The sequence below is a fragment of the Carlito syrichta genome, unplaced genomic scaffold (assembly GCF_000164805.1).
Source record: "Carlito syrichta isolate Samal-C Ts95f unplaced genomic scaffold, Tarsius_syrichta-2.0.1 Scaffold289273, whole genome shotgun sequence".
Lineage (NCBI taxonomy): Eukaryota > Metazoa > Chordata > Mammalia > Primates > Tarsiidae > Carlito > Carlito syrichta.
The window spans coordinates 9696-23726 of record NW_007233369.1 but is presented as its reverse complement, the minus strand read 5'-3'; the positions used below and the strand labels follow the sequence as shown (position 1 = coordinate 23726).

The following is a 14031-nucleotide window of genomic DNA, read 5'->3' as shown; positions in this document are numbered from 1 at the left end:
CTCCAACTCAAAAAAAAAAAAAAAAAGAAAGACACTCTGATACCTGCTACAACCCGGAGGGACTTGGAAATATTATGCTGAGTGAAATAGGCCAGTCACAAAATGACAACTACTGTATGATTCCACTTATAGAAAATATCTAGAAAATGCAAGTTCATAGCGACAGAAAGTAGATAGGAAGTTACTAGGAGCCAGGGAAAGGGGGAGAAATGAGAAGCTATAGGTTGATGTTTGAGAGTTTCTGTCTGAGAAGATGGAAATGTTTAAAAATCGGGATGCTGCTTGCTCAACATTGTGAATGTAATTGCTGGACGCTGAATTGTACACCTAAAAACAGTTACAATGATGAACACTGTCAAATACATTTTACTACTATTTATTTATTTGAGTCAGGGTCTCACTCTGTCACTCAGGTTGGAGTGTGGTGACACAGTCACGACTCACTGCACCCTTGACTTCCCAGGTTCAGGTAATCCTTCTGCCTCAGTCTCCTGAGTAGCAGGAACTACAGGTGCATGCTACCATACCTGGCTTATTTTTATTTATTTATTTGTTTTGAAATAGACTATGTTGCCAAGGCTGGTCTTGAACTCCTGGCTTAAGAGATCCTCCTGTCTCGGCCTCCCAAAGTGCCGGGATTATAGGCGTGAGCCACTGGGCCTGCATTTTGCTACAATTTAAAAATAAGCTTAACAATTCACAGTTTTAAAAATCCACAGTTAACTCTATATGAGTCCACTGAGGGTTAAGATACAGCCGGTCTCTTACTGACCATATGCAGTGTTGCCGCTCCTTGCCACACTTCCATTTACAGACCTGTGTTTTTTAAGTTTTGGTTGCAGCAAGGAGGTGAACGGACTGTTCAGAGGAGGTTAACTGATGACAGACCAGAACAGGAGTGCCCTGGTAGTTGAAGAGAAGCTGCTGGCACCCTGATCTTGGACCTCTCAACCTCCGGAATTGTGAGCAATCCATTTCTGTTGTGGATCAGTTACCCAGGCTAAGGTATTTTGTTATAGCAGCACAAACAGACTAAAACACAAAACCAACATGCAACAAAAGAAAGAATGGAGAAGTTGGACTTCATCGAACCTAAACATGCTATACAAGAGAAAGTGTGTCAAGAAAGTGAAAAGAGAACCCCCAGCAGAGGAGCAAGTACTTGCCAATCATAAACCTTGTGAGGGTCTAATATACAGAAACAACTTTCCCAAGTCAACAATACAAATAAGTAAAAATTGGGTAGGAGGACTAATTAGCACACGAAAAGACCTCAGTATCATTAATCATTAGGGAAATGCAAATCCAAACCACAATGACATAGCACTTTCAAAAAAAAAAAAAGAAAGAAAGAAAAATGATCAATAACAAATGTTGGAGAGGATGTGGAGATACTGGAACACTCATATGTTGCTGGCAAGAGTGAGAAGTGGCGCAGATGCTTTGTAGGACATTTTGGTGACTCCTTAAAAATGAAACATAGACTTACCATATGACCTGGTGAAATCCAAGAGAATTGAAAACATGTGTTCATACAGAAACCTGTACATGAATGCATTATGTGCACAGCAGTGTTATACATAGTAGCCCCAAAGTGGAAATGACCCCCAATGAACTTCAACTGATGAAAGGGTAAATATGTGATGAATCCCTAAGATGGACTCTCACGTAGCCATAAGAAGGAATGAAGTGCTGAAACACATGCTACAACATCTGTGAACCTTGGACACAATGTGACAGAATCCAGACACAAAAAGCCACGTATTGTGTGGTTCTATTTATATGGCAAGCCAAGTACAGGCAAACCATAGAGACAGAAGGTAGATGAGTAGTTGCCAGGGGCTGGGGGGAGGGAAGAATGAGAAGTGGCTGCTTATAGGTATGAATGTTGTCTTTGGAAAAGGGGGTGGTGGTGTGGATGGACTGTTCTGGAACCAGTGGTGATGGCTGTCCAACGGTGAATACATTATAAACCACTGAGTTGTATACTTTAAAATGGTTGAAGAGGTGGATTTTATTTTATGAGTTTTATCTCAATAAAACAAAGCCTGTTGTGAGTATCCATTGAACCTGGCCTGCACTTTCACCAGGGTCCATTTCTTTTCCTTGGGCTGTTGGATGACTCGTCCAGCCATCTGCCGTGAAGATGGCTGCTCCGTGGCCTGCTCTAATACAGACAAGTGTCAGGACTAAATGCCTTGTAGTCCTTGTAATGCATCTGGGAGCCAAGTCCCTAGATTTAAAACGCAGGTATGGGAAACACTGAGGGTGAAATTTCGCATTTAATGGGGTGGCCTATTACTAACCCATTCCAAGAATGTGATAAAACAATAGATGTGTGGCTTCCCTGCTTGCCTCTCCATTTTTTGTTTTCCTTTTTTTGAGATGGGGTCTCACTCTGTCATCCAGGCTGGGCTGCGATCATAGCTCAGTACAGCCTTGAATCGGGTACAAGAGATCTTCCTGCCTCAGCCTCCCTTGAGCTGGGACTACAGGTGTGAGCCATTTTTTAAATGTATTTTTAAATTTTTTTTGAGATGGGGGCGTCTTGCTTTGTTGCCCAGGCTGGTCTCGAATTCCTGACTTCAAGGGATCCTCCTGCCCCAGCCTCCCAAAATGTTGGGATTACAAGCGTGAGCCACTGCGCCTGACTGCCTCTCCACTGCTCTGTGATGTCAAATGATCTAGTCTGGACCCATGTTTCTTACTTTTTGATAGTTTACTACAACAGGACAATGGCTGTGTTAGGAACATTTATTCATACTGCTGATGATGGGGCCAAACCCAACTCGGTCATGACAGAGAAAGACCAGTTATCAGAACCTTTTCCTAATGCGACAGTTATAGTTATAGGGCAGGGACCAAGGGATGGTGGCAATGGGTCTTTCTAGGCAGAGTAAACCCTGCCTGCCTGGGCTTGGGTGATGCGCCCTCAGCGATCAGGGCTGCAGACGCAGACGTGCCTGCGAGCATGCATTCTGGAGAAGTGGGTAGGAGCCTGAGGGCGAAGGAATACAGCTGCAGATAGATGCTGACTGCAGTGACACTTGCCACCTCGCATGGCCACTTGGCCAGGGAGGTGGTGTGGTGCTTTGTGGTATAGAGATCTGATACACTCTTCTCTCCCCCCAGTGACCGGAAGGAAGGGTCTGGCCACGTGTAGACACCTTCTCCAAACCCAGTCCCTCCAAGGAACTTGCCCCTGGCCTGCTGCCTTAGTGCGTGCTGACAGCCTGGGGCTGAGGGAAACGGCAACCCCGTGCTGGCAGCGAACCTGGTGGTATGGTGCAGGGTGGGTGGCAGAGCAGAGGGGTCCCTGCTATGGCAAAGAGCCCGGGGGCTCCAGGTCTGCGGCCCCATTACTGCCACCAAAATGAGTGCCATCCCACCAGGGACCTTGCATTTCTGGAGGTCTAACCTTTGTGATTTGCATTTCTAGAGGTCTAGCCTTTGCGATAATTTACCACAGCAATGGCTAAGAATCAGAAGTGCTACCATTTTCCTATATTTAGCCTCGTCTCATCTGTTTTCCACACCACCCTCCTGGAATAGGCCGTTTGTTTTGGATGTGGGGAAACGGAGGCTCTGGGAGCAGCAGAGTGTGCCCAAGGCCCACGATTAGTGTAAAGTGGCAGAGCCAGGACTAGAGCTCACATCATGCTCATCCTAAGGCCCTCGCCCTCACGTGCACCCGAACTGTCAGTGCCCTTTGCCAGACACCAGCAGCAACACACCTGGAGCAAACAAGTCAGGCTTGTTCCTTGTGTGGTGGGCGGGGGGCGTACATGCCACTGGAAGCCACGTAAGAGGGTGCTAGAAAGCAGACAGTGTGGGGTCTGGGCTTTGGTGAGGTTATGGGGGAGGGGAGCATTTACGGAGTCAGGGCTTGCTCTAGATTGGAGGCTGAAGAGTGTCTATTGAACACAGACTATCGTCACACTAGGATCATCTTTTTTCCTCTGTTGTGATGCAAGTTGTTGCACTGCATGAGGGGAGAAATGTCGAGCATCAGTGTTCAAAAACCCTAGGTCTCCACGACAAGAGCCCAGATTATGGACCTTACCTCCCCACTGTCCCTCCCCCTGCAATGGAAACATGTCCCAGAAACCAGGTGGTTTGGTTTTCTTTTTTTGGTAGAGATAGGGTCTCACTCTTGAACTCTTGACCTCAAGTGATCTTTCTGCCTCAGCCTCCCAAAGTGCTGGGACCATATCCCAAAGTGCATGGACCATATCACCCAGCCAGCTTTTTATTTTTAATAGTCACAAACCGTCCTATTTTTGCTGTAGTGTTTTTGACAGATATCAAAAAGGAATATTTGCTGGCCAAGTACGGCATAACTTGTCCCTTTGCTGGCTAAGAGGAAATGTGGGATATATGATTGCCTTTGACAACTCTAATTTCCATGAGTTTGTTGGACTTTCAGAACAGAGTGGTCTCACTTATGACTAAATTTAATGTTTGTTTTGAATTTCCATCTCTAATTGATTTATTCCCTTGGTGGGAATTGTAGTTTGCAAAGCGCATATGAAGAACAGGTGAATGATTCCTACTGCATGGTTTCTGAATTACCTATGATAATTTTATTTTGAATTACTGGGTATTCTTCTAAAGAACGGACGACTGGAGAGGTGGTCGTTGTAAGCATCTGGAAATATTCAACCACTCTGAATACACAGGATAAGTGTGTGGCAGACAAGTGTCCTTAAAGCGCTGACTGCATGGTTTGGGGGCTAAAGCAACTCCACCTTGGAGGCTAATCCGCCATGTTCGCTTCTGATTAGCCCCAGTTCTGGGAAGGCCTTCAAGATTTCCCGTTTGTGTGTTATTCCTTGTTAAGAGCACACATTTACCCTTCAGTCAAACAGTCTCGATGTTCTCGCACTTCAGTTGTCCCACACATCTCTTGAGTCACCCCTTCCCTGTGGTCTGTACGCCCTGGGTCTGGGGGGTAATGGTGTGGGGCTCCACCATCTCACCGCCTGAGACACAGACATGACTTCCGTTTGTGAGTCCCTACGAAATGTTTCTTTCTGAGAAACTGGATTTGTCAGCCTCTATCTTCAGCCTCTCAGCTCCCTTGGACTTTGGAGGTAGGTTTGCAAAGACCCGTTCCCCTTGACACATATGGTGAACATAAGTATCATTTATGATAATAGGAATCAATGTCATGTCTGCATGCCTTTCGCCTAGAAGTTACAGATCCAGGTATACAGATGTCACGTTCCTCAAGTACAAGGCTGGCGTTCTGGATATTCTGTCCAGTTCTCATCGGTTGAGATAAAGCTGGAAATAAGATGTCTGTCATCACGTACAATCTAAGATGGGTACAGTTTCAAATTGTATGCAGTAGCATGTTATTAATTCATAAAGAAGCAACCTATAGGACCCAGAGGTGGTTGGTCTTATAAATATGATGTTAACAGTAATCTCTCAAGACAGAATTTCAGAGGTTTCTGAGAAGTTTGCTACTTTTACTTTCAACATCCCATCAATTCTATTTTTCTAGATTGGAGAAAACAAGGAGAGTGATTAAAAGCAGAACTTTAGAGTTTAATAACTGTATGTCCTAGTCTATTTGTGTGGCTATAAAGGAATACCTCCGGCCTTCAGGGGGACAATGTGATTTCATTGATCTCAGACAGAACATTTATGTCTAGCGTCTCCTAGTTACTTAGCAAAGACTGGTTTTAAAATAGACCAGAGGCTGGGTGCGGTGGCTCAAGACTGTAACCCCAGCACTTTGGGAGGCCTAGATGAGGGGATTGCCTGAGCCCATGGTTTGAGAACAGCCTGGGCAACTTGGTGAGACCTCATCTATACAGTGAATCAAAACATTAGCCGGGCATGGTAGTGTGTGCCTGTAGTTCCGGCTACTTAGAAGGCTGAGGTGGAAGGATCACCTAAGCCCAGCAGGTCTACACTGGGGTGGCTGTGAGTGTGCCACTGCACTCCAACCTGGGTGACAGAGTGCAGTGGCTGTGAGCATACCACTGCACTCCAGCCTGGGTGAAACTCCAACTCAAAAAAAGAAAAAAAATTAAAAATTTAAAAATAAATAAAGTAGACCAGAAGCAAGAGGATGAGAAAACCAAGTTGGGATAGGCAAAACTTTCTGAAAGATTAAACCAAACTGCTGCATCATGGCGTACTGAAATTCACCTGGAGTCTGTGTAGATATAGAGGCCATGGAGAAGCTGTAGGAGTCTTAAAAGTGGAAAAGGGTCAGCATGCTTCTTGAAAAAAAATCAGATGGGTACACTATACTTCGGCAACTTACAATCGGATGTTTCCAGTATGGAGGCCCCATGACAGGCACCCCGTGTCAGTGCTACCCAGGACTCATCCCATGACTGCATCCAGCCCGGTTTCAGGGATAGCAATATGGGCTGGTAAATGGAAGTGTTTCAGCCCCCCAGGCTAGCCCAAATTTCCCCCTCATTGTCTCCCCAGGCCAGAACTGAAAGGAGTCCTTCATGCTGTGGCACTTCAGGGAGCTCCTGCAGCGGTCCTCGTGGCCTCCCCCAGGCCACCTCTCCAACTCCCGGCTGCTCCGCCTCCACGTCCTTTCTCTCCTCCAACCTCCACTCACCGCACAACTTCCTCAGGCTAAAGTGTGAGACAGGTTGGCCAAGCTCAGAAAACACAGTGGTAAGTTGGGCTCAGAGCCCTTTCAGAGAACGTCAACTGTGACCAGAGGGGAGATGGCACAGCGGGGGACCGTGCGGTCCTGCCATGCCAGTGACAAGTCCACCAGCCTCTCAGGGTGGAGTTCCTCAAGTTAAAGTGAGTAACCCCAGGTGGGCCAAGGTGTGGTCACGTGCCTGACGCAGGGCACGGACCATAAATGACAGTGATGACTGCTTTCTTGAGGCCTCTCTGTTTAGGACAGTGGCAGAGGGAAAATGATCACTGGGTGAACACAGACAGGCTTCCAAGTCATTTTCTCTCAAGGAGCCTCCGCAACTACCATAGGAATACACAGATCCCACGAAACCACAGGGCATTCCAGCTACGAGAAAGCAAACACCACCCTCACCTGTCAACTCCACAGAGTAAAACAGAGTAAGTAAGGATGCCTTACTTTGGTGTGAGAAAATCCAAACAAATGCACCTTGCATGTAAAAATAAAACAAAACAACTCAAGGCTTTTGAAAAAAAGCATCATTTATTTCAAAGTACAACACAAAGTTGTATTTTTAAGAAATACACATTCAATCTTGTATCTCAAGACTTGGCTATGTGCATTTCGGTTCACCTTTAAAATAAACCCAGGTATACAAATGTTACATACCTCAAGTACAAACAGCACAGAAAATGCAGATGGTCTCAACTGAATGTTTTTACATTCATTCACTGTTAAGTGGACTTACATTTCTGTAATCTGCTTTTAAACCAAGACAGCCTTACTTTAAAAAAATACTCTGTATTTTCAGCACAAAGTCCTCATACAGTTTTAAAATTAGATCTTGGCGCATAATATTGTGAAATTATTAAAAACCAAACTTGGTAATTTAACAAAATTGTCACATGCCAGGACTTCTGAATTAACTCAAATTATTTCCCTAGTTGTAATGTCAAATCTGTGTTCGTACAGATGAATAAAGCATGGAGAAAGACAGGTGGTAAGTGTGGCAACAGGTAAGGTTCTCAGATGTACAGGTCTTACTAGAGTTTGTGGCTGAGTTCAGACTTTTTTCTAAAAGTACAACAGCAAATCTCTTATCATCTTACTTGCAAGAAAGATCTGAAAGAAGTGAGTGGTCGGAGCCTACCCTGCTTGAGTCTGCTTTGCAAAGGTGGGGGGAGGGGAGTCGCAGCAATAAGAGCCTGAAAAAGGTGTCTCAGAAACTGGCAGACCATGATCCAGATGGGGGCCACTGTTTTTTTTGCCTAATTTTAATTCTCATGAGGGAAGTGCGAATTAGACCAAGGGTCGGAGCTCCTCCTTCCGATTGTGGGGCTCCATATCCGCCACGGGTTGTAGGTCTGTCCCAAGTCGTCGCCTGGGCTGAAGGCAGAAGGAACATGCGCAACAACGGAGTTTTCTGCACCCATGAGGCCGATGCTTGCCAGCGTGTTTGCTGGCGTGGTGAAGGGAAGGGCGCTGCTGAGGTTGCTGGACCAAATGGAGTTGCTAAACGGAGTGGTGGACCACAGGCCGCTGGTGTTGCCAAGGATCGACTGTGACAAAACAGAGAGATCCAGCCCTGAGCCAGTGGGCAGAGGGTAAAGCAGGAAAGGCTATGCGAGGGAGGAGGCTGAGCACATGTTTCTTTCACATTTACTTTAAAACAAATGTTTTCTGTGTATCGCCGTCCCAGAGGCTAGCAGATGGTCTGATGCCCTGAAGAAGGGTTGTCAAATGACAGCCAAGGACCAGGCCCAGCCCTGCCTGCTGTGCAAACGAGAGTTCTATGAGAACGCAGCTGCACCCACCAGTTTACCTCCTGTCTGTGGCCACTTCTGTGCTGCCTGGCAGAGTTTGACAGCTGCAACAGAAGTGGTGTGGCCTGCAAAACCTCAGATATTTAACCATGTGACTCTTTACAGAAAGGTTGCTGACCCTGTTTTAAAGAACGGCTAAGGTACTTTTAAAACTGAAGGAAATCTATGAATGTTAAGATTCATGAAACTGAACTATCTACCGTTAAACCGTACATGTGGAACTTGGGTTTCCTGAGAATAAAGAAGCAAACACAGTGGGGTCATATTTTCCTGTGATAATTTTATGAAAGCTGAACCACAATTGTTTTCCTTGGTAAGAACACTTTTTTGGAGCATGCCCTTTGCAGAAAAATTGGGGTGAGAAGAAAACAAATGCACACTAGAAAGCTCAGCTAAGAGACAGGGGTTTCTCAGACACAAAATAAAAGCAACTTCCCAGCTTGCTTCCGGGACCCTGTGGCTATCACACAGACGGTGGAGGCAGTGTTCAGCCACTATCTGGACCCACGAGGAGCCATAACCACGATGGGAAAAGGCAGAAAATAACCCTAGGAGGGGCTCCAGAGACCAACACCTCACAGCTGCTCAGTTGTTTCCTAAAGTTTCTGACTATAATGGCTCTGAAGAACACTGGTGGATCATTTTGGCAGAATATGAAGACAAAGCAACAGAGACAATAAAAGTACCAAGCCACCCCTTTCACACTGCTGCTTGTTGTTTATGACACCGTCAGTGTATTCAAGTGACAGCAAGTACAAAGATGACAAGTGGCCAGGCCCCAGCCCTGAATACTCACTGTGGCTGTGTGAGTTGGGGAGCTAGAACTGGCTGGCCAGGATGTACTGGCAACTGTCCCGGGAGAGTCCCAAAGGTACGAAGGACCATTATTAAACTCATTCCAGCTCCTCTGCGAGGCCTGGTTGCATGATCGAGACAGCCCGAGTTTGCTGAAAACTTCTGAAAATAAAGCAACAGGCATCAAGTCCATATTTTACTGTGCCATGATGGGACTTCACTCAGTGGCACACATCCCACTGCTGCTCCCTGGGAGCCACCACACCCTCTCTGCCAGCCCCACCACACTCCAGGGGGCTGGAGGCAAGGATGTCTCAAGCACAAGTGGACGGACCTGATTCTCTTCCCACACGCAGTGATGATGTCATAATGCAAACATTCCCCAACTCCAGCATTATGGTAAATGCAAAACTCCTATTATGGCGTCCAATTCTGGACAGCAAGAGAAAAAGGAGGGGCCCTGCCCAGGAGTCCTACTTCAGACCATAATTCCTTTGTGAAGCCCTCAAATGCGAACCAATGAACACACCCCAACAGGCACCCACACCCAGTATTGAGCTGTGCCACTGCCCTCTGGGTAGGAGCAGGAGAGAGGGGAAGGGTCCTTCCCAGGAGCTTCCTGCTGGGCCTCCTTCCATGCTCTGTTCTCCAACACACGAGTCCACACCTCCATTTCCTTCCTTTATCCACAGGCTTATTAGTCACAGGTCTAGCGTTAAACACTCACCACCAGTTAGATTAAAAGAATTTCCAAAGACCGAGAAAGAATTGAGGGGTGTGAAGTCAGGGCTGCTTGGGTTGCTGACGGGACTCCACAAACCCGAGCTAAATGTTGCAAGAGGAAAATGCAACACACAAAAATGGATGACAGTTAGTGAAAAAGGATCCATTATGCACAGCATCACAGATGGGACACACCGCTTCAACTGGGGTACTCAAATATTAAAACAAAAACAAAAGAAGAACCAGAAATGGCTGCCCACACAAGGGGTAAGTTGAAAGCACTTCAGAGCTCCTAACACCCTGTCACTAGCTGACAGCCTGGCTCAAGTAAGTGTTTGGCAGGGAAAACAGATATTTTTCCTTCTGTTTACTTTTTTGGTAATGAAAAATTATTTAAAAATTATGTTGAATCCAGGACTCATTTCCTGTTAGTGCAAAAGAGGTGACCTGGGGTTCCATTTTACTGACAAGCTTTGTTACTGCTACCAATCTGAGATTGGCAACCACGTCCACTGTAGGAACAGTTGCTGCTGTGTCAAGAAAGTGGCATAGCCGATCACTTCCTATACACTGTCTGGTATTTACTCCCATTTCCTTCCTCCCAAATACACTTGCTCTTCTATTTCTAAAGATCACATCATATCCTTTCTCACATAGACCATGATAACGGAGAGAGTGAGAGCAGGTGTGATACGCACGTCTGCTGGGCTGAGGCAGGGGTGGGTGCCTCCACCCTCTACATGGAAAGCCACTGGGGGAAGCATAGCAGCTGGCTTTCTGCTTCCGCCCAGCAGACAAGATTTCTTAGAGGTGCATGACCACTGCTGACAAATGCTTACTTGTGAACCAGGGAAGGAAATCCCTGGAAACCCATCTATGGACAGAAGACACCAATCTGACCCAAGAAATCTATCTTTCTAGTGACTAAGAATGGTTCACTGTACCTGTCTGAGCCATCGCTGTCAACAGGAGCATGTGCAATGCCAAGACTGCTGGAAAAATCTGTTTTGTTTGAAGGAACTTTAGCAAAGCCATTCCCACCTGTAACAATGGATTGGAATCAATCAAAGCATGTAAGGACAGAGGTCATTCCACCTGCCTGACACCCAGGTGTGGCAGGTTTCTGAAGCAAAGACACTCACCTGGGCTCTTGTTGTAACCAGCTGTGACTGCAGCAAAAGTGGGGTTGCCATTCTTGCCAGGGAGGGAGGCTGCTTTTGTCAACTTGTGTTTGCCTCCATTTGGCTGCTTTGTTTTAGGGTCACTTGAAGAAGAAGCAAAGACAGAACTCATTCCTTGTCAGCAGTGCCCACTGTGGAGTGCCGGGACACTTGCCTCGGGGGTGAGGGGTTAGCAGGACTGACCCGCCATGTGCTTCACTGGGGCTGGGCCTGAGTTTTGTGGCAGGGACCTGGAAACAGCCTAGAGCAGTTCACAGAGCACAGCTTAGCCTTGTATAAAATGTTTTAGACCCCAGACTGCTTAATGAGATGTAAAATAAGGGGATTTCTAGGGAAAGGCAAGAAAATGATAAAGGACACTATGAAAGAGACTAGGGCAGGGATCACAGTTTAGGAACTGGAAAAGGCTGCAATCACATCTTAGAGATTGCTAGGAAGAGAAGCACAGTGGGAGAGCAGCTCGCTGGCAGGCCTCCACACACAGGACGGGGTCTGGGTCCTGGGGCATATCCTTTCCTGTCAGGACAGGGCAAGGTGTCCACTGTGTTGAGGGCCCTAAGCAGGGCAGCTGCCCCTAGCCTCAGTGGTCACTGCCTCTGGCAATCATGGAAGGACCTGATGGGAAGACATGGCACACTGAAGCCCAAGTGACGGCGAGACGGTGCTGGCACACAGTGAGAATGCTGTCCATGACTCTCGTGATTGTTGGGCTCATGTGTCCTGTCTGCATAGTCAGGGGCTGCCTTCCTGTGGGAACAGGTCACCTACTGCGGAATCTCGTCCTACACAACAGTTTTCAACCAGATCCTGCCCTTCTAAAGTCCTAAGCCAAGCTGCCCACAGGTCAAAATAAACATCACCAATATCCATATTCCCAACTCATACAAATCCTCCCTGAGGATTTCATTACTGCTTAGTAAATGCTCACTGACTGTCCAACTAGAACGTAACTCCGACAAGTTAAACAACACATTTCTCAGTCCATGGGTGACAAGAATGAATGAGTCAGAACAGGAACAGGTTATGGCTGGGGATGGAGGTGGGGGTGGGGTGGACACAGGCACAGCAAGGGAGTGCTGGTCCCCGGGGAAGGGGGCCAACAACCACAAAACGGTGGCCTTCAGAAGCAACACGGGATGGCGTTTCCCCCAAAGGGAGCGACATCCAGATGCTCCAGACCTGAGGGCCAGGAAGGGAGCGGGGGCCCACCTGCCGGAGCTGCTGTTGACAATGCTGCTGTAGCTGCCCAGGGAGGCGAACAGGCAAGGGGCGGGGGGGAGACGGAGAGGCAGGTGTCGGTGAGGTCTGGCGTTGTTTTAAGAAAATGTCTGCGTTGAGGGTTTGCAGAGAGAGTTTATAAAGGCTATCAGTAGCTGGAAATCAAAAAAAGAGGTCTCATTAATGTGGGACACTGATTAGTACTCTTCAAAATCAGTTACTTTTGATGTTCTAGCTAAGACTATGCAGAACTCAAGAGCCTAAACAAAGGAGAAAACAAATGACAGCTCCCATGCACTCCTCCAAAAGTTCTGAAGAAAAGGAAGGGAAGTGGCATCCTGTGCACTAGGGCCTTTGGCAGTCACAAGTGCACTCTGTCCTGCTAAGTGCAGGGCATTCTTGGATGGGTTTAGTCAACCTCTTAACTTTTCCCATTCAGCAGGAAGACGGCTTTCCATATTGTCCAGGGATGGGCAGCAGAAGCCACTGCTTCAGGACTCAAAAGAGCTTGTGCCCGCACACAGCCTCACATCTGTGGCAGATGTAGTGCCCTAGGCTAAATTCCCAAGTTCTCCAATGACAAGGATACCTCGTCTGCCAGCACGGCTGGTGTGTGCAGTTCCGACCCTTACTTTCCAGGATGAGAGCTACCATATTCCTGTATCCTTGAAGGTAATCTCTACACAGCTGTGTAAAAATTTAAAACAAAAATTCATTGTCATAAAATAATATTTATCTGCTCACTAAAAGGAACCATGTCTAACTTTTACCAGAAAAATGCACCATTCTGCACATTTATTGTGTGCACCTTGGTGCTGCCTCTGACACCACACACGAGGAAGGGTCAGGAGGTGTTCTGACCCTGTGAGCTCCCGGTGTTTGAGGGCTACAACTGTTCGGCCCAGCCCTGCCCAGCTCAGCACCTGCCCGCTCACTCCCAGCTGGTCTCGTTTGCCTGCAGTCTCTGTCTCCTGGGAGCATACTCTGCTCTGCTTTTTCCATCTCCTCACTTCCATAACTGCAGCCTCGCTGCCCGTGGCCTCTGCTTCCCTGGTGTTCTCTCCAGCACCAGGTGCTCCTCTCTGAACCTCCAGGGCTCAGCGCCTGGATAAGGCTCATTGTGCCTTGGCTTATCAAGACCCCTGTGTGGCACTGCCAAGCAAAGCCCAGCTCTCTTGGATGACTACGCTCACCACCACCCATCTTCGGGGCACCTTCTGTCCTCTCTCCTGCCCCTGTCAGTGGCGCTAGCTCCTTGCTCACCTTGTCTCCAACCCACCTGCTCTCATCCTTGATTAGTGGCAACCCCTCCCTGATCCCCTCTGCTGTTTTGCTGACCTGACCGTGCCCAGGGCCCATCTCACATCCACCTCCTGTGTGAACCGGCTTCCCATCTGATACCATGTCTACATGGTAGGGTCACTGTTTGTACAACAGTTCAATCCATCCCTAGCCACCTCTCGTATGACACTTTCTCTGGCCTCCCCTGCCCCACAAGTGACTTGTCCCCTTGTGAACTGCCTACACTTGGAATGGGCTGCCTTGAGTGCACTAGCTTGTCTTGAGGGTGCCTGTCCTGGAGGGGCGCGCACCACATGCTTGGGGTAGCTCTCAGTGGAATGCGCTTCATAGGGCCAGTGCAGCAGAGGAGTGAGATACCAAGACA

At 47.5% G+C, this 14031-nt stretch overlaps 1 protein-coding gene across 1 annotated transcript; it reads right to left on the bottom strand.

Annotated features, from left to right (window-relative positions):
* Window positions 1-7149: 7149 nt before the first annotated feature.
* Window positions 7150-13019, bottom strand: LOC103256350 (transmembrane protein 131-like). Its single transcript, XM_008054233.2, has 7 exons — window positions 12955-13019; window positions 12357-12452; window positions 11109-11230; window positions 10911-11007; window positions 9971-10068; window positions 9245-9405; window positions 7150-8184 (listed from the first exon to the last, which is right to left on the bottom strand). The coding sequence occupies exons 1-7, from the start codon at window positions 13017-13019 to the stop codon at window positions 7900-7902; spliced, it is 924 nt and encodes a 307-aa protein (XP_008052424.2). The 3' UTR covers window positions 7150-7899.
* Window positions 13020-14031: the final 1012 nt, after the last annotated feature.

What these genes read in the sequence shown, in the direction of transcription:
- LOC103256350 (XM_008054233.2), bottom strand. Translation starts at nt 13,019, where the DNA reads ATGGTAGCTCTCATCCTGGAAAGTAAGGGTCGGAACTGCACACACCAG. An exon ending in GTCAACAGCAGCTCCGGCAG is followed by an intron (nt 11,231 to 12,356) that starts GTGGGCCCCCGC and finishes TTCTTCTTCAAG; the next exon opens with TGACCCTAAAACAAAGCAGC. An exon ending in GACAGCGATGGCTCAGACAG is followed by an intron (nt 10,069 to 10,910) that starts GTACAGTGAACC and finishes TGCAACATTTAG; the next exon opens with CTCGGGTTTGTGGAGTCCCG.